Source organism: Pan paniscus, chromosome 10 (genome assembly GCF_029289425.2).
Source record: "Pan paniscus chromosome 10, NHGRI_mPanPan1-v2.0_pri, whole genome shotgun sequence".
Classification (NCBI taxonomy): Eukaryota; Metazoa; Chordata; class Mammalia; order Primates; family Hominidae; genus Pan; species Pan paniscus.
Window position 1 is genome coordinate 136337876 of NC_073259.2, and position 27952 is coordinate 136365827.

At 44.9% G+C, this 27952-nt stretch overlaps 1 protein-coding gene across 1 annotated transcript in view; it reads left to right on the forward strand.

The window, feature by feature from the left end:
* Window positions 1–1127: 1127 nt before the first annotated feature.
* TMEM132C (transmembrane protein 132C) overlaps window positions 1128–27952 on the forward strand; it is a 438903-nt gene continuing 412078 nt past the window's right edge. Inside the window, exon 1 of the mRNA XM_034934833.4 lies at window positions 1128–1469. Within this exon, the coding sequence (XP_034790724.2) occupies window positions 1385–1469 (85 nt within the window). The 5' untranslated portion in view covers window positions 1128–1384. The remainder of the gene's footprint in view (window positions 1470–27952) is intronic.

The window sequence follows — 27952 nt, forward strand, 5'->3', positions numbered from 1 at the left end:
TGGACCGAGCCAGCCCACGGTGAGAGGGGATGCTGAGCCCGTGGTGAGGAGCTCAGGACAGGAGGGGACGTCCGAACCCATGGCCCTTCATTCCCAGTCACAAGGGGGGAGTCGGGGTCCCGCCCTCAAACTGCTCAGACCATGCATGGCAGAAAGACCCGAGCATGAGCGTCAGGAACCGCACAGGGAAGCCGCTGAGATCACCTGGGATCACCACCATGAGGGAGGCCAGCGCTGGAGAAATCAGAGGGAAAAGATAGAGAGAACGAAGTTGGGGGGGCGGAGGGCGGATCTTCCTTGTCTGAGTCTGCAGAGAAATTGCTTATTGCAGGAGCAAGTCTAGAGAGGGGCTATTCTCCACCCACTGAAAAGATAATAAAACACATGCTATGGGCCGGAGGGAGATGATTGGGGAGTGGAAGCCCCACAGACATGCAGTGAAAAATGATCCTTTCTTCCCCTCTGCGTTCTAGTCCCCTTCCCAGAGACACCGCTGTGATCTCGTGCCTCGCCCCCTCCGCACACGCACAGGTGCACACCCGCATCTGTCTGAGCCGGCACCCCGCCTTCACGCTCCGCTGCGCGCTGCTTTTCCCCGCTCAGTGATCCAGTTAGGAGCTCTCCCCGCAGCAGCTGCGCGGGACTTTGCATTCCAGATGTCCCCAGCCCTCCAGGCTAAAGCAGGGGCCACCTGAAGTTGAGGAATGGGGCGTGACGACCACCAGGTCCCGCAGTGACCACGGGAGGGTGGGGAGAAGGAGTCCAGCTCCGCCTTGAGCGTCGGGTCCCTGGGCAGGACCCTCCGGGCCACGGGCCGCTGTCCGTTGGGCACCCGGGCAGGAGTCTGCGAACGCAGAGTTTCTCTAGAAAGGCGCGGACCCCCCGGAGGAGCCGTCCCAGCCGCCTGGGGAGACGCCCCCTCCTCTCCCGGACTTCTTTCCCGGGCACACCCTCCCTAGCCCGGGCGGGGGGGGTTCTCCATCTGCCGCCCCTCCCGGCGGGCAGGCGTCCTCTCTCCTCCCGCACCCTCAATCTGTCCGCGGTCCCGGGGCTCGGCGGGGGCGGGGCCCGGGCGGGGCCGGGGGCGGGGCCGGGGGCGGGGCCGGGGGCGGGGCGGGCCGGCGGCTGCGGAGGCTGCAGGAGAAAAGTTGTCCCGGCCGGAGCGCGAGCAGCGGCGGAGCGGGAGCCGCCAGAGCCGCCAGAGCCAGAGCCGGAGCTGCGGCGGCGTGGACCCGGCAGGGGCGGGCCTCGGACAGCAGAGACGCAGCGGGCCCAGCCGACCGGGCTGCGGGAGTGGCCCCGGGCATGGGGCGGCCGGCGGGGGCCGCGGGCGGGCGCTGCGCTTCGGGCTGGCGGCGGGCTGCGTGAGCGGCCGGGACGCAGGATGCGCTCCGAGGGTGCGGCCCCCGGGCCGGCGGCGCCGCTGTGCGGGGCGCTGAGCCTGCTGCTGGGCGCGCTGCTGGGCAAAGGTAAGGCCGGGGCGGGGGCCTGGCGCGCCGACGCATGCGAACTTCCCGGTTCCGGGGGAGCTCGGGGTGAGGGCAGCCGAAGCGAGGGGTGCGGCGGGGGCCTCGGCGGGGGCTCGGATCCCATCAACAGCGCCTCTGCGGGGGCCGAGCCGCCCCTAATCCAGAAGGGCGCTCCCAGCTGGGCGCCGGGATCCGGGCAAGTTAGGCTGGTCCCGGGTCCCGAATCTCCCACCCGGGACCCCCCAGACCCAGAGCTGCCCCACGGATGAGGAGGGGGCGTGGCTGAGGGACACGGCGTTTGTTCCCCATCCCTGAGTTCCGTGGGGACCTGCCCCAGCCCCAGCACAGTCACCCTGTGGAACTGGCATCCAGGAGAGGTGCTCCGCTCTGTGCGCGCCTTCCTCCCGGCTGTGTGCTCCCTGTCCACAGCTCCCCATCCACAGCTTCGGCACTGTGGGGCTGGTGCTCCAGAAGGGAAGGCCCGGTTCTTTGCATCCCCTTTCCGCAACCGCTAGGCTCTCTGTGCGGGCCCTAGAGGAACGCTCACTCATCGCGCAGCTCACCAGGGACCCCAGCTTGGCAGAAACCAGGGGCTCTCTGCGGGTTCTCTCAAATGAGTCCTTTGTGGTGGGGGAGCGCGGATGGGGAGGTGGGTGCGTCCCTCGCGACGGGAACTACCTCACCAGCGGTCCTGTCCGGAGCTCCTTCACCTCAGTGTCCTCTTCTCTGCAATGGGAGTGACGGCCCTGCTTTGGGTTGGAGGAATTTAAGGGAGTTAACGTATGGCGCCCGCAGGGCTCACAAAAGGTAGCCGTGTGGTTTTTCCGACCTTTTTTATTATGTGCGTGTGCGGCCGAGTGGCCGCGCGGATGCGGCGGCGGGAAGGGCGGGCAGAGGCGGTCTCCAGCCCCAGGAGCCGCGGGGCAGGCGGGGAGCAAGGCCTAGGCTCTGCCAGGGCAGCAGCTGCCCGAGTCCCGGGGCGCGTCCAGGGCGTAGAAAAAGGAGAGCGTCGCTTTCCTGCTGCCCGCGCCCTGGCGAAGGTCTCGGGTTCATTTGGTTAAACGGAGGTGCGCACATGGGTGCCCTGAGCCTTCGCGCGGCGCCGCGGGTGCAGTATCGGCCCCAGGCTCTGAGCAGAGAACACTCAAAGCCACCCCTCTCCCGCCTAGTGCTCTGAGGCTGAGCTAGAAATGCATTGAGAGAGACAAGTTGTCAATGGATGTTTAAAAGTAGCGTTTGCTTTTCAAAAGTCATTCTGCACCGCCTGAAAATCCAGAAAAATCTACTTTCCTTGAGGCTGCGCTTTCCCAGATACACCAACCAGACAAGTTTGCTATGTTTTATATAAGCGTTCCTTTCTTCTAAGAGCTCCAGGTAGAGAGGAGGGTGGGGTGAGAGAGGGGGGAAAGAGGGGGTGAGAGACGAGGGAAAGGGGGGGCAAGTCGGGGGTGGAGGAGTAGGAGAGGGGGGCACTTTTCTATTTTATTTGAAAGAGTCAACAGTCACAATCTGGTGCCTGGATTCTGCTGTTAATTAGCTCTAGGTTCCAGCGTTTCTAGGATTCAGTTTTCCTAGATGCAAAGTGGCCATTGAAGAATTCCCTTCCCAACCTACCTCCCGGCAGTTTTTTGTTGATAAAATGACTGAATGGGTAGTAAAGCACTTTGCAGAGGAAGGCGGTGCTAATTGAGCAGGGCGTGACCGACCTCCTCCGGGTTTTCGCCCCTTGCCCTTGAGAGAATTTAACCAGGCGAACTGGATGTTCCCTTTAAAGCAAGTGTGGACTGTTCTTCATTAAGGCTCACATTCCGTGTGTGTGTGTGTGTCTGTGTGTGTATCCAGAGGATTTTACTTTTGATTACGAGAGTGGCTGTTACAGATGTCCATGTGTTCAGTGCTGGGGGCAGTGATTTGGCTGGAAAGGCAACTGGGACTGGATTTGAAGCTGATATTTGCACAACAAGGGAAAGTGCTGAAAACTAGGGACGTAGCGAAGCCCCACCCCTATCCCAAACCGCCTCTGCCCTCTAGCTAAGTGCAACCTTGATTTGATGGGGCTTTCTTTCCCTGCTTTTTGCTTTACAAAGTTCACCACGTGATTTGGGGGTGCATAAGGGCCTGCAACTTATCATCTGCAAAATACATTTTCCGTTTGTTTCTCATGATCAAAAGCAGCAGTTCATTCCCCCCTCGGATTCCTCCACACGTAAAGCGTTTGCACCGTAAGATATCTTCTAGAGAGGAAAGTTTGCTGACCTTGTTTACATTTCTGCTGTCTTTAAAAAAAAAAAAAGCCATCTCTGTCTCTTCCTGCACACGGATTTAAGTGCTGATTTCTGGAATCCTTGAAACCACTGATTAATTTTTAATACCAATTGTCTGTTTATTTTTGACTGTGGATTTAGAGGCTTTGCAATTTGTCAGGGTTCGGAAAAGGCAGAATTGTTCTTCAGAGGTTCCATAAATAGGACAGGGCATTGAAAGAAAGAAATCTTTTCCTAAGATTTAAGACTTGGGCTGAGGCAGGAGAGGCAAAACATCCTTGAATTAGAGGTTGATGTATTGCGCCTGTATAAAGCAAGTGGAAGGGCGGTGCCAGGCTGAGATGCCCTCGGAAGTTTAGTGATGGTTGTTAGTCACATATGAGACCTTCTGGGAAGGTTATGTGGGACCACAATCTCTTTTCTGAAATCTGTGGGGGCAAATGTATTTCAAAATTTAGAATTATTGATATCTTTGAATGACAAGATAGAAGGAAAGATAGAAAAATAGAGGCATGAAGTCATATGCATGCGTGGTATGGCACCCTTAGTCTTCGTCTGGAGTTGCAGCCTGTAATTGCACATCGTGCTGACTTTGTGTGCAATGTATGAATCTTTACCTAAAGAAAGATAATAAGACCCCAAATAGCTGGACTTCAGATCGGTGTTGGCCACTGAATGAATTAAATACAACCAACCAGCCAAACCTTGGGATTGTCAGTGCTTTAGGGGTTTTGGGTTTCTGGTAAGGGATTTAGGGTCTATGGCAGGGATGAGAAATAGGATCCTCCTAGGATGTCATCAGGGTGGAGAAGCCCCTCTCAACTCACCCACGTTCGTGCTGCCACCAAAGAATGATGCTCATGTCCTGTCCTGCATACACTTACATGTGTACACTTAGCACAGACACGTAGATTTTCTTTTCATCCTTGTCCCTTCTTATCCCTCAAGTCGAAATTCCTTACTGTGTTTTAGCCTCTTAGTAGTTATTGCAACTTCTTGGAAATCATTCTATTAAACCATCAGATCTGAATGTGTCCTATTACGGTTCTTCTTCTATACCCAAATTTCTTTACTAGTGCTTGCGAACTTCAGGACCCGCAGACAAGTACTGTTTTATCCATACAATTTTTTTTTCAAAGGCTCCCAACATTTAAAAATTGTGAGAGTTGGTCAGGCACGGTGACTCACACCTTTAATTCCAGCACTTTGGGAGGCAAAGACAGTGGGTCACTTGAGGTCAGAAGTTCAAGACCAGCCTGGCCAACATGGTGAAACCCCATCTCTACTAAAAATACAAAAATTAGCTAGGCGTGGTGGCGGGGGCCTCTAATCCCAGCTACTCGGGAGACTGAGGCATGAGAATTGCTTGAATCTGGGAGTTGGAGGTTGCAGTGAGCCAAGATCATGCCACTGCACTCCAGCCTGGGTGACAGAGTAAGACTTGGTCTCAAAATAATAATAATAATAATAATAATAATAATAATAATAAAAAAATGAAGAGAAATGGGAGCATTCACATAAAAAAATTAGGATTTCCACAATGTGTACATATATCAAATCATCATATTGTACTCTGTAACTGTATATACATTTTATCCGTCAATTATAAAAAAGATTTTATTTCTAGTTTGCTAGAAGTTGCATATAGAATTTTATCAAATGCTCTTTTGCATCTACTGAGATGATCAAATAAGTTTTCTCCTTCATTATGAAAAGCAAATTAGGATTTCCAACTTCTCTCAAAAGTGTCGAGAGTCTGCCAATCTTGGGTGTAATTTCTTTTATGGCTACCTTGTGCCAAAGCTGAGCAGGGGTGTCCTCCTCTGGAGAGTGTGTTTATTCAGGTCCTCTCTTCCTCTGCTCACTCGCCTGACCCTTCCCTTAAGCAGTTGAGTTTTGCTTCAACCTCTTCTTCGTTCATCTCACTGTTCACTGTTAGCATAATCACAAGTGTGGCTACAGTCATGCAGAGAAGAGCTCAGCACTCTCAATTATATTAGTAGTTAACACCTCCATGAGCAGAGGTTAAAACAAAGCCTTTGGATGTATTAGATATTTCATACATCCATAGTCATAAAAAGCAAGGTTAATAAAAATGTGTCTTTGGTATATTAATTGAAGTGAAGGAAAGTATTACTGAATTAATGGAATAAATGGAACATCTGATTGATAGAACATTTTTACAGCCATCTACTTTGTTTAAAAGCCAGGCTTATTAAAGTATAATTTGCACACAATAAAATTCACCTCTTTGAGTGTATAGTTCTAAGTTTCGACAAATGCACACAGTCACGTAAACATCACTAGGATTGCGGTATAGAACATGCCCATTACTCTCCAAAATTTCTATTTGCCTTGGTAGCCCCCTCCTTCCTCTACCTCCAGTCCTGGCAACCACTGATTAGTTATTTGTCTCTAGAGTTTTACCTTTTTCAAAATGTCATAAAAACAGGATCATGCAGTATGCAGCTTTTGGATCTGCTTTCTTCTACTTAGCAGGATGCATTTGATAGTCACCTATGTATCAATAGTTTGTTCCTTTTCAATGCTGAATGGCATTCCATTGAATGAACGCACCACAGTTTATTTCATACTGAAAAGACCTTAAAATTATGCAAGTTTTGGGTAATTATGAAAAATGTTGCTATAAATATTCACCAACAATCTTCATGCAAACATATATTTTCATTTCTCCTGAGTAACTAGCTAGGATTGGGATTGCTAGGTTGTATGCAGACTGTATACATAACTTCATAAGATACTGCAAACTCTTTTTAAACATAGTTTTAGCAGTTCGCATCCCCATCAGCCATGTATAATAGTTGGTTTGTATCTTCAGCAGCATTTGATATTATCCATTTTGTTTTGATTTTGTTTAGTCATTCCGATAGGTATATAATAGGCATTTCTTTGAGGTTTTAATTTTTGCCCTCATGACTAATAATGTTGAATAATATTTCTTGTGCTTAATTGCTGTCCTTGTATTGTCTTTGGTGAAATATCTTTTTCAAATATTGTACCCATTTTTTATTGATTATTTTCCTGTTACGATTTTTGAGAGTGCTTTATATATTCTGAATGCAAGTCCTTTGTCAGATAAGTGTTTTAAGATAGTTTCTCTGAGTATGTGTCTTTGGAAGAGCAGAGGCGTTACATTTTAATGATGTTTAGTTTATTAATATTTTCTTTTAGTTATTGGTTTTTTGGTGTCACATCTAAGAAAGCTTGCCTTACCCAAGGCCACAATGATTGCCTAAATGTGTATAGTGTTGTTCAGGTCTTCTATATTCCTACTGATCTGTTTGTTCTGTCAGTTATTGAGAGAAGAGTATTGAGGTCTCCAACTATGTTATGGTTTTGTCTGTTTTTTATTTTAGCTCTGACAGCTTTCGTTTCATGTATTTTGAACACTGTCTTAGGTACATACTTAGGATTTTTTTGTTGTTGTTCGATCAATCCACTTTTATGTAATGCCTTTCTTTATTCTTAGAAATATTTCTTGTTCTATAATCTATTTTATCTGATATTAATATAGCCACCTCAGCTTTCTTTTGATTGGTATTTTTATGGTAATATCTTTTTCATCTTTTTACTTTTAACTTATGTCTTTATATGTAATGTTGGTTGTTTATAGGCAGCATATAGTTGGGTTTCACTTGTTTATCCAATCTGATAATCTCTGTCTTTTAAGTGTAATGTTTAGAGCACTTATATTTAATGTAATTATTCATCTATTTGTATTAAGATCTACTATTTTGCTCATTGTTTTATTTATGTTCCATCTGCTCTTTATTCTTCTTTTCCTCTTTCCCTACCAGCTTTTATGTTGAGTATTTTTTATGGTTCCATTTTATCTCCACTATTGGCTTATTATTTATACTTCTTTTTAAATTTTAGTCATTGCTCTATGGCTTACAGAATACAATTTTAATTAATCATTACTTGCATTCAAATTATGTTACGGTGCTTCGTATGCTATATAAGAAATTTACAACACTATACTCCTTACACTGTTTTCCTCTACTATGTTTTCAAGTACATGCACTCACGTACCCTAGGTGTGACTGGGAGAACTGTCAGTTAAAAATTATCTTTATGTCTATTAAAGAAGAATAAAAATTGTATTAATGGTGTGGCTTTTGTTTCTAAATGGGTACTTCCGATGTTCTGAAAACCAGTTTCTCTTCAAGATGTTATTCTACCTGTGCACTGAGCTCCCTTGTTTTATATGCCTTTAGGAACTTAGAAGTTGCTGCATTCAAGGAGAAAGCAAATGTGAAATACAACCCATCTGGAGTCTAAATCAGCAAAATTTCCAAGACAGTGGATTCTAGTTACTCTCCCAGAGAGACTGATTTCTTGTCTTCTACAATGTGTACACATTTTTTCTTCCTGATTAAGGATGTTCTTAATAATGTGTTAGGAATGTTGAGTTTACACTTGCATTGCATATGGCTGGAATCCTAAAGTAACCCAAAGACTTAATATAGACCATGTCTTTTCTATGTATAACATTTTTTTCTTTCTTCTCTCAATACCCTTCATCTTGCCAGCAACATGGTGAGTTATCACTTATGGACTAATTAGGAAGGTTCAGTATCATAGAAACAACAGCTTAAGTTTGAGCTTCTGTTCCACCAGTTCCTGGATGAACTGGTCAGAAGTCTTTGGTTGTTAGCAACAGAAACATCTTAATACCTTAATTGCTTATTACTAAGTTATAAGAGATTGGAAGCTCTTGACTCCAGAGAAAGCTAAAGGACGAGGTTTCCTATGAGCAGGAAGCTGCCAGGTGCTGGGTTCCTGTAGCTATAATTGTCTGGCTTCTTTAGGGTACCGCAGTTGGAAAACAGGAACCATTTTACTTATTTTTGTCTCAGTGCTCATGTTTTAGATTCCAGGGTGAAAGAAGCCTATACCTTGGCTAAACTTTTCACCTGGGGAATTTTGAAAATACCAATCCCCAGGCCTTATCCCAAACCAATGGAATCAGGCTCTTTGGTAGGGATGGAGTAGGGGTGGGTGTGGAGGCAGGGCTGATCAGTTTTACTGTTTAAAAGCTCTTCAGGTGATTCTAACTCTCAGGGATGCACACAGATTGTGTAGGCCCATCTCTATCTAGAAAGGTATAAGACAGCCTCATTAATAGTTCCATCATTTTGTATCCAAGGGGAAAGGATTTTCCTCCCAGAGAAAAACTGAAGAGCTGTTACTAAAAGAAGGTGTGATAGATGCTGGATGAAAAATCAACCAATGTTCATTCCACTGGCCCTAAGACCTAGTGTATGTAGTGAAAAAATAAAGGACAGCTTTTCTGAGCCTCAGTTTTGCTTTATAAGTCAGGGTTCCCCAACCCTCTGGTCATGGTTTGGTAGTGGTCCGTGGCCTATTAGGAACTAGGCTGCAGAGCAGGAGGTGAGTGATGGATAAGCGAGCAATGCTTCCTCTGAATTTATAGCTGCTCCCCATCCCTCACATTACTGCCTGAGCTCTGCCTCCTGTAAGATCGGCGGCAGCATTAGATTCTCATAGAAGCTAGAATCCTATCATGAACTGTGCATGCAAGGGGCCTAGGTTGCGTGCTCCTTATGAGAATCTAATGCCTGATGATCTGCCACTGTCCACCACTAGCCCCCAAGATGGGATGGTCTAGTTGCAGGAAGACAAGCTTAGGGCTCCCACTGAATCTACATTATGGTGAGTTATATAATATTTTATTATATAGTACAGGGTAATAATAATAGAGATAAAATGCACAATAAATGTAATGTGCTTGAATGATGCTGAAACAATCCCCCCACCCCCTGGTCCGATGTAAAATTGTCTTCCACAAAACTGGTCCCTTTTGCCAAAAAGGTTGGGGACCACTGTGCTAAGAAGGGATAATATCTATTTTATAGGATGGTTGACAATATTTAATGCAAAAGTGGACTAGAGATACTTAGCATGCTTTATGAATTTCCAAGGGCAGTTGTAACAAACATGGAAGCTTAATGTAACAAAAATTGATCCTCTCACAGTTCTGGGGCCGAAAGTCCAAAATCATATGTTGTCAGGGCCATGCACTGTGCTGAGCCCCCAGGGGAGGATCCTTCCTTGCCTTTTCCAGCTTCTCTTGGCTCCTGGTGCTCTTGGCTTGTGGCAGCATCACAGCAATCTTTGCCTCCATCTTCACATGACCTCCCATTCTAAATGATCCTTACCTGTCTGTCTTATAAGGATACCGGTCATTGGATTTATAACCCACTGTAATCCAGGATGATCTCATTTCAAGATCCTTAACTTAATGACATCTGAAAAGAGATTTTTTTCTTAAGCAAGGACATATTCACAGGTTCTAAGTGGACATTCGCTTTTGAGGCCATGCAAACTATTGCATGCGGTAAGACTTGGCATATAGTAAAGTTCAATAAATCAGGGCCATCATTATTTGTATTATTAAAGCCATGGAGAAGAAGAATCCACAGTACAATACAATGGAAACCTTACATAGATATTTTTTAAAAATAACTGAGAATAATTTAAAACACAAAGCAAAGAAAACAGAACTGTGCATTCAACAATATCGGGGAATAGGAAAACTGGTCAAGTGTGAGGTGTTTGTTTATTGTAGACCTAAACAGAGAGCCAAAGGTTTATATTCTGAGACATCCCTTGACCACTTCATGCTTAACTACAGCTTAGGCATAATTCCATCTGGCTTAGTGTTAGGATATTCTTGACACGATCTTAAGCTTCCCTTCTCCCTCTGAGTTCTCAGAGTCATGAAAACCATCCAGAGCAGGCCCCATTTCTCTCTTAGGTTAATTTTTTTCTCCCAACTCTGCAGTTGACTTTTTTCATCCTTCTTGCTCAATTGGTCCCTCTGGCCCCATAATTATGTTTGCTTCTGCTGTGTTTCCTCACTGTCTCTGCGGACCCAGATGCTGTAGAAATGTGGATCGAACGCTGGCCACTTTGGCACGCGGTATTCTACTAGCAAGTCTTTGAGGCAACAAGGGATTCTTATAGTCCCAAAATAAAGGAACTTGAAGAAAACTGCCTCCTGCCTCAACACACACGTGTGCATGCATGTGCGTGCATGCACACACACACACAATTCTAGGCTAGTTTCTGGTCTTATCATTGAGTTACAGCTTAGTGATGATTTTAAGACAAAACAAACAAACAAAAAAGAAAAAGCTCTTACTTATGCCCTAAACAAGGTATTCCTGAAAATGTGATTTTTGTCTCCACTGGAAACAATGAGGTTGGGTTTGACACACTGAAGCAGTTTTCCCTGTCTGTTTGATGGAAATGTTTTTTGAATATGCACCAAATTATTCAGTTTCTTATTCACGATTCCTCTAGTTACAAATGCCAAAACCCCCAGCTTAAGCAAACCATACCAAAGTCAAAAGAAGGAAAAAAATAATTCGTTCAGTAACTGCAAAGTCCAGATAGACTTCAGGCACAGCTGGATCCAGGGGTCAAGTGATGTCATTGGACAGTTTCTGTTTCTCCCAATCTCTTGGCTGCTCTGTCCTCTTTGCTGTCTTCATTTTGGAGAGGGCATCATTGTCAACAGCACCTCCAGGCTTATATTCTGTCTACACAGCATACTCAACTAAAAGAAAGTGACTTCTCACACGGTTGTAGAAAAAGTTGCAGGGGTAGATTTTTGGCACTCACTGCAGTCTTTCGCCCACTTACTGCGGACTTAAGGGAATGGGGTTTTCTGATGATGCAGATCTTGGGCACAGGAATTCTGGGAGCCTGGGGGTGAGGTCACTTCCACCCACACCACTAAGATAGAAGGTGTGATGATGCCCAAACACAGGTGGAGCTGTTTCAGAAGATGGGGAATGACTGCCCAGCAGGCAAAACCCTATTCATCAACCAAATGAGCAAAATGAAGGGAATCAAAAGCCACTGGATGGCCACTTCTCACGGGTGTGCTCCACATTGTGGGGGCAGCCCACATGGGAGGTCAGCTCGTTTCTCCTGCCTAGGCACAAACAACAAAGTCCAGGACATCTCAAATTAGGAAGGTGGCCTTCTTTATCTCTCATCACATCTCTACTTCTGGGTGGCTTTTCCTCTTTTCTGCTTGTCTTGACCTTCATTCATTCTTCTTTCATTGATATCCAGCCATCCAACATCCCTCCAATAAGAGATGGGCACTGCAATAGTAGCATCTTCTATCACTGACCTCCTCTTGCAGATAAGGAGACCTTACTTTCAACCTCAGGTGCTCACCCCCAGGACTGTGGGATCCCTGGGCTGAGTTGCTAAAGCCTGCCAGTTTCTCATGCCGCAGCTGTATACGGTGACCCTAAAAGGCTTGCCCCTCTGGCATCCTGATTTATGAGAACAAAAATCTCAGGGGAAGTCTATGTTTTGGGGCATTTGTTCTGCTCCGGCTTTGTTCCATCTTTCCTGCCTCCTAAGTGGCAATAGGTTCTTATCTTCAATTTATGTAAATCTTTTGGGTCACTACACAGCCCCGGGTTACCATTTTCTTTATTTTCCACTTTTTAATTGTAAGCAATGAATTGACGGAGAGAGCAGACTTTTCTCATTTGCCTTCCAACTCAGTGTTTTCATCTGTCGTGTTCATATCCTATTAATTAAATGACGTTTCCTAGCTGGGATCTCTCACTGCCTTCTCCTGGTCAGTTGTCTCCCTGGCCACGTCCTGGCCCTTGACCCCAGCCTGTCTCCCTGCGGCACCGATGCCATGGAGGTGACAGCTGGCAGTGGTTTCACTGTGTGGTTGCCCGTTAGTTCTGGGTGGGAAGGGGTCCCCTCTACCATTCACAGAGGCAAGAAGCCTGCAAACATCAGCTTTTTACTAAACCCCGGTGGTCAGGGTGTCCATGATGACTAAGTTTTTGTCTTAACTTCTGTGGGCCACGGTTCCCAGATATTTGTTCAGACTTGATTCTATACGTGTGTGTGTGTGTGTGTTTGGGTGAGATTAACAAATTGGTGGATTTTGATAAAACAGGTTACTCTGCATAATGTGGGTAGCCTCATCCAATGAGTTGAAGGCCTGCAGAGATCAAAAGGCTGACCACCCCTAGAAGACAAGAAGGAATTCTGCCAGTCGACAGCATTTGGACGTGAACTGCAACATTAGGTCTTCCTTGGGTCTCCAGCCTGCCAGCCCACCCTACAGATTTTGGGCTTGCCAGACTCCATAATCGCATGAGCCAATACCTTAAAATAAGTTTCTCTCCTTATATACTCACTCTATTGGTTCTATTTCCCAGGAGAACCCCGAGTAATAGAGGGGTCCTGGAAGATCTAGTCCCAGGCAAAGGGAATTTTGTTTTCTCTCTCAAATATCTCACCTGTCTATTCTCCAAGCACGCTCATTATCTCCATTCCTTGAAGATAATGGATTCCCAGAACTGGCCACATAAAAGGAATAAACTTCAGAGACAGAATTGGTGCTGTCATTTTTATTATTATTATTAAATCACTGCTAATCCTCTAGAGACAGTGCTTCCTTACTTTGTTCATTAGCCCGACGGGAAGATCTAAATGTCCACCATCCTCAGCAAACACCAGCTGCATGTTTAAGCCCTTCTTGACTAGTGGTCAGATCATGTCCTCTGCCCCAAATTCTCTAGTGTCTCCCATCACATTCAGAGGTAATGCCACAGTCTGTGCGGTGATCTACAAGGCGCTCTGTAATCTCCGACCCTGTAGCATCCTTCTGACCTCATTTTCAACCCCACACTCTGCTCCAGTCCCATGGGCCTGCTTGCTGGGCTCACCACCCCAGATAGGCTCCCACCGCAGGGCCTTTGCACATGCCTACTGTGGGGTAACTTCTAGATACCCTCATGACGCACTTTCAGCTTCTCAGATCTGTGTGCCAAGGGCACCTCCTCATGGAAGTCTCCCTATGCACTTTGTCTGTTGTTCTCCATTCCTGCCCTTTCTGTGCCCTGTCCCTATTTTGTCCTTTCTCTTTGCACTTATCACCTCCTGATAAACTATAACTTTGACTTATTTAACTGTCTTCCCATTCCCTAGAATTAAAGCTCCATGAGAACAGAAATTTTAGCCTATTTTTTCATGGTTGTATTTATCTATTTTGCTGATGGCTCTAATACCTCTGGTATTCTGGTGAGGCCCCGAATGCTTGATAAATGAATGAACGGACAAGTGAATAAATGACTTCAGTCTGTCTTTGGCTTCTCATATTATCTGTCCTTCATTCTGAGCCAATCTCTTGAATCTTGATAGCCCAAGATTCATGCTGCCTGCTACATACATGAAAATGGGGAGGTAAGTTTTATATGCCAGAAATCTCTGAAGGCCACCATTTTATTAAAGGTCTCTAGCTGAGAATGGAGCCTGTCTTCATCTCTTCTCTCTGTCAGCCACTCCAGGGAAGTGCCCCCGTCAATTTGAGGTGAGAGTGCTCAGAAGAGGAGTGTGATACACAAATTCACATGCTGGCCAGGGGCAACATTTTCAAGTCACCGACTTTATTTCTGAGTTGTCCCACCCTCCCTTGTATCCATCTGCCTCTTACTTTCAGGTGAGATATAGGAGGGGCTCCTTCCTTGCAGACAAGAGATTCTCAAAACTGACTACATTAAAGGAATAAACTTCAAACACAGACCAGAATTCTATCATAAATAGTGAAAAGCATCCTAATATCCTTATATAAGGAAAACATGCTTAAATTCAGTTAACTTAATAGCGTAATCACTAGAATAATGGGGACTGACTACTAATGAGTATAAGGTATCTTTTGAGTGGATGGAAAGATATTATAATGAGGCATCAGATGTGACTTGATCTGGGTATTCAATTATAACATTAGAATTTGTTTAAAAAGTGATTTACTCGGCCTGTTATACTGTTGGCTTCCTTATTAGGTTCTAATTTGTGGCTCTTGGAAGTTCCAAGTTTACATGCTTGAGGGGTCAAATATCTCTCCCCCAGTAATCCCAGCAAAAGTCATACTGTGTTTCATTGGCTCTGTTTGTTTCATGTGCCAGTTTCTGAACCATTCAACCCAGTCAATAGAAAACAATGTGCTCTAATTATCCAGGCCAGGGAGATGTGGGAAGAGTTCATATGGGCTAGAAGTGGGATGCAGAGAAAAATGTGGGTGTTGTTACCCACATTTGAGACCAGAAAAAGAACGATATATGTTCCTACATCTCCACCTTTGAGACTGTGATCAACACCGGTCACAGGAACATAGAAGAGTCATGCAAGCAAGTGGTATCTCTTTCCTCCTCAGAAGTCTACTTGGGTTAGTATCTATGAACAGGAGACAGCATGAAGATGTGTTTTCCTAGTTGAGTTTGTGTCATACTTGCCTGAAACCAAGGATAAGCAAACATCATGTATCACTCAGCTGTCAACCCAGGCTGCCTTCAATATCAGAGGCAAAATGAGATAGATACAAGAGGTGGCCCAAGTGCCAGTTGGAAGAGAGAAAGATGGGATCTGAAATAGGTTTGTTGCAACAAGTTAGGACCCCTTCCTCTCCAGACAGGTCCTGTTTGGAAGGCAAGATCAAGGCTTGGTGGTTATACTGGCCTGAATCAAATCCCTGCTCCACTGTGTAGACATGGGAAAGCCACTTGTAGCATCAAACCTCAGCTTCTGGGTCTGTCACTGGGGCTAGTAAAATGTGTCTCATGGAGTTATTTAAAAGGGTCAAATGACCTAATGTCTATTTGTCTTTATTTTTCATTTGTACATTTTGGATACAATCTCCGTTGTTCTCTGTCCTGCTCTGAACCCTAGGAGGCTGACCCTGCAAAGGGCAACTCCTGGTTCTTGTATCTGCTGGATTCCATGGGGGGCTGACTAGTGGGGACATGGCAAGAGATTGGAGGGCAAGAGAAAGGAGAAGCTGGAATATTTGTTCCCCACTCGCTCCTTGTTTGGGCCCATCTCTGGCTGTGCCTTTGTCTCCCCATGAATCTAACTCCTGTTGGGTGGCCTCTGTTCAAGATTCCAGCTTCCACTGACCTTCAGGAACACCCCCTTCTCCACTTCCCCCTTCAGGTGAAGATAATGTCGATTTCTTATCTCTAGGTACCCAGCCTCATTATTTCATTTCTTCCATGAATAATTCCTTCATAAAAAGGACTTTGAACATTGGAGTTGGATTCTCTTTCCTCCTGAGGCTGACACCTATACAAATAAAAACTACTCATACATAGTGGAAAATGGCTGGAGTTTTTTGTTGTTTTTATGTTTAAACAAGCTCAAACATTTAGAATATTTCAAAAATAGGTGCCTAGAACTTTTGTCCCATGAACCATCTCAGAGTAACTGGCTGAGTTGATGCTTATCATCCCTGAATGTTTTGTTGTGTATTTCTTACAAACAAGACATTCTCGTACAAAAGCACAAGATAACATCAAAATCAGAGAATTACCACTGCTGCATTATTACCACACAATACTGTTGTATTATTCCGTTTTCACATTGCTATAAAGAATTCCCCTGAGCCTGGGTAATTTATAAAGGAAAGAGGTTTAATTGACTCACAGTTCTGCATGGCTGGGGAGGCCTCAGGAAACTTACAATCATGGCAGAAGGCAAAGGAGAAGCAAGTACCTTTTTCACATGGTGGCAGGAAAAGGAGGAGGCAAAAGGAAAAGTGTCCCTTATAAAACCATCAGATCTTGTGAGAACTCACTCATTATGATGAGAAAAGCATGGAGAAAGCCACTGCCCCCCTTCCTCATGATCCAGTCACCTCCCACTAGGTCCCTCCCTGGACATGTTGGGATTACAGCAGTTCGAGATGAGATTTGGGTGGGGACACAGAGCCAAACCATATCAACTATTGTCCCAGTAATTCACAGCAGAAGGATCTAGTTCAGGATTGCACATTGCAGTTAGTTGTCATGGCTTTTTACTTTTTTTTCAGTCTTCCCTTGAATTTCATGACTTTGACACTGCAGAAGCTTACAGGCTAGTTATTTTGTGACATGTCTCTCCATTCAGATTTGTCTGATGTTTCTTCCTGATTAGTGATTCAGATGCTACATTTTGGGCTGGAATGCTCCAGACAGGATGCTCTGCTGTTGTCTTTGTACTTTATCGGGTTGCATGGGATTTAAATGTGTCACAATATTAATGATGTTCTCTTTGATCACCTGATTAAGGTGGTGTCTGCTGGGCTTCTCTACTGTGAGGTTACTCTTATTCCCTTTGAAATTAAGACATATTTTGTGGAAAGATGTTCAGAGTCTACGTGATGATACTGTTCCTCATTAGAATTTCAACACTTCATTATGAATCTATAACAGGATGGGTTCCTGGATTTCTTTTGTACTCTATGGCTTACATTTCATTACTATAACTGTTTATTTTGATGCTCACAATATCACAGGTTTGGCCAGTGGGAGCCATTTTATGACAACTTCTGTGTTGTTCTGACATGTCCTCCTTCTTTAAGCACTGCCCTACTTTCTGGATGTAAGATCCTCAAGGTTCATCTGTACCTTCCCTGCACCAGTTTTGGAATCAGTTCAGTTGCTTTTAGTGGGGAAATGGTATTTAGACATCAAGATCCTGGCTCCGCATGTGCTCATGACTAATGGGGTGCTCTAGTTCCACTCAGTGGACAGAGGCAGGAAATCATTGTGCACACATTGGCCTTTCTCTCTTCCTCTCTCATTACCTCTCTACCTCTATCTACTGTTCTGTATCTAGGCATCTCTCTCTCTCTCTCCCTCTGTCTGTCTCTCTCTACTAACCTATCCTAGCTATCTACTGTTCTCTGTCTACTGTTCTGTGTCTATCTACCTATGCCTCCAGCCATCTATCTATTATCTAATCTATTTATCTGCCTTAAAAACCATGAGTTCACACTGATGCCTCAGATTCTAATCCAGCACCACAGGAGTCATTCTAGGTTTCTTCCTTTCTGTGTTTGTAGTTCCCTTTTCCTAATCCCAGGCCAGGCCATTTCCCCTGCCTTCCCCATCTCAGTCCACTCAATCTCCAGCCCCTGATGCCGCCTGTCCTCCTTGCCACTCCTCTGACCCCCTGCCTCAGCCACTGAGTCTCCACTGTCTGCCTCGCTGGGCCTCTCCTGATGGTGTTGGGCTGAACTGTTCAGAAGCAGGAGGAAGAGGGGCAGCATCCAGTTCGTATCCTCAGTTACATGAACTCCATTATATTATCTGTTTAGAAGAATCCTATAAAGTTCAAGTCAAAGGAATGTGCTGCAACTTCTCTACCTCAAGATACCCATTTTTTGGCGGGTCAGGGTGGTGAATGAGCACGTTGACCAGAGAGGACCATGGGCCCATGTACCACCATGTACTGACCAGCCATTCCTAGGAAAATAACGTGAGCCAATTTGCATAACAAGTCTACTCTTACATATCTATATCCTATTGGTTCTGTTTCTCTGGAGAGCTCTGACTGATACAGCATCTAAACAGTCATTCGTGTTTAGGAGTGTATAGTGCTCTGGGAGGGCCATCATTTGTGTGACAGATATATATATGTATGTAAACTTACTTTTATGGTAACCTCAGGAGATAAGCACATTTGTTAGTCCTACAACTGGGGACACTGAGAGCATTTCTAAAATGTACAGCAAATGATTGGCAGAGTCAGGGTTTGGACCTGCTGGGTCTATCTCCATGGTCCTTGGCACGTGTGCTGTGACCACCACACTGTGAGTGCCCTCAAGCCTATGTAAAGCCAATCCACATCAATCTAAGCCAGCTTTCCTGTGAGAAATAATGGCAAGAGGTTTCCTGTAAGAAATAATGGTGAAAGGTTAGCAGAGTGCCTCTGCTATGCACAGATTAGACTTCCCGTGTAACTCTAGCCCACATAAATAAGACAATTCCTACCTATAGCAGTTAAACATATAGTAACATTAAAAGTCAATGGCTTAAGTTAATTGGAATTATGTAAAATGAGAAAATGATATAGATGAATTTGGGAGAAATTATCATTTTAATAATAATAACCCTTTCTAAGGCTATGGTATCTCATAGAATAGAAGTAAAGAGTAGAAGACAGCCAGCGTGGTGTCTCATGCCTGTAATCCCAGTACTTCGGAAGGCTGAGGTGGAAGGATTGCTTGAGCCCAGGAGTTCAAGACCAGCCTAGGCAATATGGTGAGAACCCAGCTCTACCCCAAAAAATAAACACAAAAAATTAGCTGGGCGTGGTGGTGAGTGCCTTTAGTCCCAGTTACTTGGGAGACTGAGGTAGGAGGATTGTTGACCTTCGGAGGTGGAGGTTGAAGTGAGCCAAGATTGCACCACTGCACTCCAGCATGGGAGACAGAGCAAGACCCTGTTTAGTGAGGTAGGAGGGATAAGTTCCAGCACTGCAGGGCGACTATGATGAACAACAATTTATTGTATATTTTCAAATACCTAGAAGAACAGATTTTGAATGTTTTCAACAAAAATGGTATTTGAGGTGATTGATATGCAATTACTCTGATTTAATCATTACACATTTTGTACATTTATCAGAATATCATACTGTACCCCATGCATATGTACAGTTATTGTGTTTTAATTACAAATAGGAATGAAAACAAAAAGACATTTTAGTAAATAAATAAAATTATCTTATCACCAGCTTTTAAAAGATTAAAGAGCTTAATGTCGTTGCCAGGGAAGAACATTAGACTCTTAAACACAAGTAACAGGTTAACACCAGTGTAGGCAGCAGAGGAGCTTTTACAGACAGGCAAGCCAAGGAAAGATTGATTAAAAGAGGAGAGGAACCAGCCGGACCCAGGGGTTCACTGGGATTTGAATAGGACATATTCATTCTCTCTCTCTCTCTCTCCCTCTCCCTCCCCTTGCCCCCATCTCTCTCTCCCCATCTCTATCCCTGTCTCCCTTTCTCTCTTTCTCTCTCTCCCCATCTCTATCCCTCTCTCCCTTTCTTTCTCTCTCTCTCTCTCCCCATCTCTATCCCTCTCTCCCTTTCTCTCTCTCTCTCTCTCCCCATCTCTATCTCTCTCTCTCTTTCTCTCTGTCTCTCTCTCTCTCCCCATCTCTATCCCTCTCTCCCTTTCCCTCTTTCTCTCTCTCTGCCTCCTTCACACACACGCGTGCTTTCATGGAGGCTTCATTCTCTCATTTGGATTTTCTACATTATGGGAAATGTGGCCACTGAGAGCTCCTGGACTTCAGTTCTCAGGAAGGTCTTTGCTTCCCTTAGCTTATATGTGAACATTTCAGGAAACGACTCTGCCTTGCTTGGTGGAATGTGCCCACTCCTGGATGCAGGCTTACAAACTCAAATGCCTCCAGGGCCCCTGCTTAGACAGGAGTGAAGCACATTGATTGGGCTGTGATGAACGGGAACATGATGCTCAGTCTGAGGCCAGGGCCACTCCCACATGGTGACAGCAGGTGAGAGTAGCCCTGGCCCCCATAGACAGTAGTGGGTGTGGGCAGAATAATTCCTAAGCCTTATTGATTTACATAAACCAGGAAATAAGGATATTTAAATATGAAATGGCAGCTTTCAAGTATGGACAGCAAAATAAAAAATTGTTAAATGCTGTGTGGGACAAATAGTCTAGGTTATGGCCTCAGGACCATTTTTCATTTCTGCCTTTGACCACTGAACTTTGATGGAAAGGATGAGATACTAGAAGTGGCTCAGTTTGGGCACACAGTCACCTGAGGCCAAAGCAGCAAGATCCATACAGACATTGAAGTTCCCATCCAGTCCATGCGGCTGGAGTTTTGAGATCCCTTCCCAGAAGAAGGGATGTGTTGGTACCAGAAGAAGGGAGAGAGGGAGTGCCGGGCACGTGAGATTAGTGTCCATTGAACAGGATCCTGGAAAACTTGAGAGAGAGGGGTAGAAAGAGTAAAGAAAGAAGACGAAGAAAAACTATGTTATCTCTGCCAAATGATGCTGCTTTTCCAAGAAGGGCAGCGGCTTTGCCAGCACTACTTGTGATCATGTCTGTGAGAAATCTTGTTCCTTCTCCTTTAAGTTTTGCAGTCAGAGTTTCTCAGCCTCAGCACTGTTGACATGTTGGGCAAGATTATTGTTTATTGCTGGGGTGGGGGAGTGTCCTGTGCAGGGCTAGATGCCAGCAGCATTTTCCCTGCCCACACAGTTATGACAACCAAAAATGTCTCCAGCCATTGCCAAATGTCCCTTGGGTGCATTGAGAACCTCTGGTTTAAATCCTGCCCACTCTGTATAAAGTACTTCCTGCATCAAAATATTGTCTTAAACTTTTTACTAGGAAATAATTTTAGGCTTTCAGAAAAGTTGCAAAAATAGTACAAAGAGTCTTACATACTTTTCACCTAGATTCCTCCAAATTAACATTTACCAGGTTTGTTTATCAGTATTTTTCTTATTAGCTTTGTCTGAATGTTTCTCTCTCTTTCCCCCTCTGTCTGCATATCTATGTCTATATCTATATCTATATCTATATCTATATCTATATCTATCTATCTGTGTGTGTGTCTCTAGGTGCAATTTTTCTGAATTAATTATTAGTAAGTTACACACATTATACCTCTATCATGTGTATTCCTTAGAATAAGGCAATTCTCTGATATAATCACATTGGTGAAAATAAAATGGCATTGCTATGGTACTATTATGTATCTACCTCCTTTATTCGAATGTTTCCATTACTGTTATTTAAAGCCAAAGAAAACTGATTTTTTCTGTTGGTCCAGCATCTCATGCTGTGTTTCCTTGTAATGTCTCTTTGTGTTTTTTAATCAGAAGCAATTTCTCAGCCTTTTTTTGTCTTCATAACTCTGATGTGTTTGAAGAGTACAGGCCAGGTTTTTTAGAAGAATGTCCCTCAATTTGATCCGTATTGATTTGGAGGTAATAGCTGCATTCATTTCGAATTGATCTAGCCCTTCCGGACATTGAGTTCTGAATTGGGATGATTGTGTGTTTGGTGCAGTCTTAATATCACTGTTGTCCCCAGTTATCCCTGCAGGATCCTCTCTTACCTTTTTTTTTTTTTTTTTTCTGAGATGGAGTTTTGCTCTTGTTGCCCAGGCTGGAGGGCAATGGCGTGCTCTCGGCTCACCGCGACCTCTGCCTTCCGGGTTCAAATGATTCTCCTGCCCCAGCCTCCTGAGTAGCTGGGATTACAGGCATGTGCCACCACGCCCAGCTAATTTTGTATTTTTAGTGGGGTTTCTCCATGTTGGTCAGGCTGGTCTCAAACTCCCTACCTCAGGTGATCCGCCTGCCTCGGCTTCCCAAAGTGCTAGGATTACAGGCGTGAGACACCACGCCCAGCCCTCTCTTACTTTTAATGTCCCCATTATTGTGGCAGAAGGGCTCAGAGGCCTGCTTGTAGGACACCCTCCTCTCCTTCCCTCCCCTGCAGCTGGGTCTGGGCTGTCCTGCTCTGGCGTGAGTGGTTTCTTCTGGCCCTGCCTCTTTATCTAGTAGAGTTCTGCCGCTGAGTTCTCCCTGGGACAGCCACATGGGCACAGCTCTCTCCCAGGCAGCACGAGGGGAGGAGATCTGTCTCCCAGCGCCCCCAGCATGACACAGAGCAGGCGGGAATTTCAACAGGACTTTCCGAAAGGTGAGGGACAACAGGGGCCCCATGTCACTGTGGAGGCTGGCACTCTTATATATTCATGGGTCAAACCCACTGTAGTCTCTGAAGTCTGGCACATGCTGTTGTACCTGAGTGTCACAGTCACAGGCTAAATAAGCCCTTTTCTTTTACAACCTTCCCTTCAGTGAGGGCTGAGGGAAATTCACATCTTCTTGCTTTCCCCTCCTTCCCTTGATTTCCCCAGGACAGCCAGCTCTTCTTGGCTTTTACTGCCCCGGAGAAGATGCTTAGACATACAGGCCTGCATGTGTGCACCGCCCCCCACACAGTCACACATTCACACACGCATGCATGTGCTCACACGCTCATGCTCATTAGCGCACACATGCACACTCACATTCACACATGCACCTCCCACACATTCACACACTCATGAACACACATGCACGTTCATTCACATGTGTGCCCACACGTGCACAAATACATATGCTCGCTAACACTGTAATGCATACATGCACACTCATACGCACACACTCACACACATACACCTGCCTACTCTCACGTGTTCATTAATGCACATATGCACCTATACACACACCCTCTCACATGTTAACATACATGCACACTTATACACACGCACACATGCTCATGTGCGCACACACACAGACACACATACCTGAATGCAGCCTTGTGACTAGCCGTTAGTTTTTAAGAACAAGGGAATCTAAATCCAGATTTAGGAATTTAAAAATGTCCCTAACTCCGTGGGGCACAGTCCTGTTAGTACATCTATTTGCGTGACTAACCAAAACAGTGAATATCTTCATTAGAGTTAATGGTAACTTTACAGTTTTCTCCAAGAACACAGCGTACCTGGTTTATAGGGGTGCAGCTGAAAACACATGCAAGCACACACACTCACAACACATTTTGGAGAATAGTCTGAAAGAAAGTGGGCCCAAGAGGTGTATTTAACGTCCCCATCTTCAAAGACAGAAAATTGCTGGTAACTTTTAAATCAGCATTTTCTAATTTGCAGTCTGCCCTATATGATTCTCAATAACTTTTGGCCTATATTGGTATCATCTGCACTTCCATTTACTTAACAACAGTTTTTCTCTATTTCAAATCTTTTAATCTGAGCTTTGCCCTAAGCAATCATTTCCATGAAAGTCACTGTTTTACATACTAATTGCATTTTCCCCAAAACATCAAGCTAAATACATAACTGATAGCATGTTTAAAGGTCTATGTTTCACCTCAGATTATCTCATATTTCACATGAGGCAAACCCTGCCCTGAGGCCCTGATGAAGATGGGCAGGCAGATCTGATATCAGCTGCTTTTCTTTCCTTGATGGAACCTCTGGATTGCGTGCCCTGTCCTATAACGTGAAAAAAGGCCTTCCAGAAAAGGTGGAGGAATTACTTTCTGAAATTCTGAAAGGCTGGATCCAAAGGCACAGAAAGGAACATTATTTCCTACCATATAAAACCCAGTAGGGCGTGTGATGCTGGGACACTGTATGAGTCCATTCTCATGCTGCCATAAAGAAGTACCTGAGACTGGGTATTTTATAAAGGAAAGAGGTTTGATTGACTCACAGTTCTGCAGGCTTAATAGAAAGCATGACTGGGAGGCCTCAGGAAACTTACAGTCATGGGAAATGGGAAGCAAGGGACGTCCTACATGGCAGCAGGAGAGAGAGAGAGTGAAGGGGGAAGTGCCACACTTTTAAACTATCAGATCTCGTGAGAACTCACTATCATGAGAACAGCATGGGGAAAGCCGCCCCCATGATCCATTCACCCCCGACCAGGTCCCTCCCTTGACATGTGGAGATTTCAATTCAAGATGAGATTTGGGTGGGGACACAGAGCTAAACCATATCGGACACTGAAGATGCGTGGACGCACTGTTCCACTGGGAGTTATAGCCCCATTGAATTGTCAAATAGGGTCCCGCCTGGCCAGGTGCTGAATTATTCTAGACCAGGACATTGCTGGGCTTGGGCCCATCAACCAACATACAAGTCAGCATTTCCCAACTTTAAACATATATGCCCTTTCCAAATAAACATAAAAATCCAGAGATTTTTCTCCACTCCTTCTCTCAGAGAAGAGAACATGATCCCTTAAAGATCCTGTTCTTTATTCTCCAAGCCAAAAGAACAACAAATAGATTCACTTTGCCTTCTGTGGCTCATTTAACAACAACAAAAAAAGAAATAAGTGATTTCCCAATTTCATAATAGAAATGACTGAATATGCATTTTAATGCTAAACCCATTTCAGAATTCTGATGTATACATATCCCACCCCTCCCAGTTGAGAATTGCTGGTCCAAATGGAAGTTTACATCTTTTCCACAATGAAAGCCACTGAACTGGAGCGTGCTGTAGGTGAGTGCACCATCCTCCCGGTGAGGTGAGGTCCTGCAGCTCTTAGGCCTCTAAAGAGCTGGATGACCCGAGCAGCACAGGAATCCCCATATTCTCGAGGGACATTCTTATGGTCTGAGCCAGCTGCAAGGCGATCCCAGAATTCCCCTGCAAGTACATCCAAGAAGAAATAAATATCTATAGAGGTGTTGCAAACCTCCCAGGAGTCATGACACAAATGAAGTCCTTTGAAGTCCAGTTCCCCTCTGGTGTAGGTACCGTTTTCACCCTATAGTGCAGAGTTTCTGTCCCCACACGCTAGATGCCAGCAGCATCCAGCCTCGCTGATGACAACCAAAACATCTCCATACGTGCCAGGTGCCCTTTTCCCCTGGATGGGCTGATACTGAGGGGCTGAGCTGCCTGCAGCCCGCACCAACTGTGTAAATGCAGCCGACCTGCTGCAGGAGGAGATGATGCTGGGATTCCCAGAACAGCAGAAATAGGTGAAAGGGAGAGGAGAGTCTGGGAGGGATTGGGGTCCCTGGTTTAGCTTCCTGTTTTCCCAAGGCTCAGTTGTCCTGCTGTTCCCGTAACTCAGGGATATGCCCTGGAGCAATCCCACTCAATACCTGTGCTGGTTGAGTCCTGTGCTGGTTGAGTGCCTGCCTTTCCTTCCTCAGATCCGTCCTGTTTCCCCTGCTCACTTCTGGATTATAGGGAACTGCACCTCCCAGGTTCCCTTGTTTTCTGGCTTCTGGACACATTCTAGTCCAGTCTGAGGCAGTGGCAGAAGACAGGAGGGAGATTGAAGTGGGGAAAGCCACAGTGCTTTTCTCCTTTTCTTGCTTTGCTTCCTGGACTGCCTGCAGTGATGGCCAGGGCGTCTCAGGAACCCCGGCTGACCGGAGGCAGCTTCTGCGCACTGTGTCCTGGTTTGCACCCTGCCCCATGGGTGGCCTTGGCCCCTGGAAACCCCCTGGGATCCATTGTTCCTCCTCCCCTAGGGCTGCAGGGTGCCCTCCTGTCGCTGGTATCTAGGTGTCTCACCATCCATCTCTGCTTCATAACTCTTGCCTCACTACGTAATCAATTCCTATGTTTAAGCCCTTCTGTTCCAGTAACTACAGCATTTTGTTTTGTTTTGTTTTTCTGGCTGAATTCTGACAAAATATCATTTTTTTCTTATGCACATTCAAGTTTGCTTTCTGTTTCTTGCAGTCGAAAGAATCGTGGCCAACAGAATGAAAGGCAAAACTTAGAGGAAAGCCTTGGAAACAAAGCCGGCCTCCCTGAGATTCCTGCTGTGTACAAGGGAGACAGGCCCACACTTCCCCACCTGAACCTGTTTTTGTGTCAATTAAAAGGAGGTTGACAATCCCTGCCCAACTTCCTCACCCAGCAGTTGTAAGAAATGGGTTTGTCAATGTTTTTTCCTAACTTGTTCCAGTAGAATGTAAGCTCCTCGTGGGCATAGATTTTGTCTCTGTTTGCAGTACTGAAACCCTGGTACCTAGATGAGTGCTGGGCACACAGCAGGTACTTCGTAAATATCTATGAAGTGTACTTAGTATCTAGGTACCTAGGTACCCTAGTTCCTAGATGAGGTACTTCTTGTGTGTTGTGTACTTAGTACCTAGGTACCCTAGTTCCTAGATGAGGTACTTCTTGTCTGTTAAGTGTACTTAGTACCTAGGTACCTAAGTTCCTAGATGAGGTACTTCATAAGTGTACTTAGTACCTAGGTACCCTAGTACCTAGATGAGGTATTCATAAGTGTCTGTTAAGTATACTTAGTACCTAGGTACCTAAGTTCCTAGATGAGGTACTTCATAAGTGTACTTAGTACCTAGGTACCCTAGTACCTAGATGAGGCACTTCATAAGTGTACTTAGTACTTAGGTACCCTAGTACCTAGATGAGGCACTTCATAAGTGTCTGTTAAGTGTACAATAAGAACTGTGGATCATGACACAGTGGAATTAACTTGATAGACTGTTGCTGTCAGCAGTTTTCTTTCATAAACAGAATAGCATAGAAATTCTATTCCTAATAGAGCACATTTCACATGGTAGGTCTGTGTTTTCTGTGTGTTGGTGTAGGTGTGTGTATGTGTGTGTGTGTATATGCAAGCATGAGCACCAACTTGTGTTGTAAAATGTGATTCTTACAGTAGACCTTGATTTTCAAAAAATTTGAAAGCCGGACAGCAAGGTAATAGGTCAGCTTTTTGTGAACGGTAAGGAGTGTGTAAATCTGAACCTGTAGTGTCTCCTGGATTGCTGTCAGTGAAGACAGAGGATCCTCTTTAAAAACTGGGTCCAAACTCCCTCTGGTCTCATTTTGTACCTCTCCACAGTATAAACTCTCCTTTCCAACCATTCCAAATAACTTAATTCCCTAATCTCAGGGGGCTGTTTCATTGCAGAAATTGCTGCTTGTTCACAAACTTAGTAAGGTACTTAAAAAAGATTTTGTCATGGTTAATAAAAGTCACAGGGTAAATTGGTCTTATTTCTTCTTTTTAGTGCAAAATATAATCCCTCCACCCTGATTGTTTTGCTTAGTTGTACACACCACCCATTGGGAGGCCAGAAAACTTGTATTTATTTCTAGAGCTACCTCCATACAGAATTTCAAAGAACCTCGGGGCACTTGAGAATTGGTGTCCAGACAGGATGAATCATTTCTTCTTCAATCAGGATTTTTTATTTTATTTTATTTTGCTGGGGGATAAAGATAAAGATGATTGAACTTGTTTTATTTAGGGGAAAAACAGCCTCTCTTTGAACTCTTGATCTCCACTTCTCAGGAGTGGAGCCCATTTGTAAACTCTCAGGTCTGTCATTGCCTTCTTTGTCTCCCAACCTCCTAAGGTCGAGAGTGATTCTTTATGGCAAAGAGTGAGCATTCTGGAGGCTGCACAGCCTCCTCTGAACAAACTGGAGCATATATTTCCCGCATCCTCTCTGTCACCTCCCTGGGTTTTATTTTAATTGCCATGCGTTTCAAAAGCACAATTCCTATTAAATTATTCATGGTGGTATAATGTTTATGTGATCAGAGTAATTATTATAATTATGCATTGTGAATTTTCATAATTAATGACCTCACTCGGATTTCATTTGGTGCAGAATATTTCCGAAGGGGAATCAGGTGGTTGTGTCTGCTGGGGGAATCAGAATGGAATAAAATGGTGACCTATCTTGGGTTTTGCAGAGCAGTAGAAACTTCAGTCATTCACTTTGGGCACTGGGGATGAGGAGGCATCTTGAGAAATGGAAGGAATGGGATCTACTTCCAGTTCACT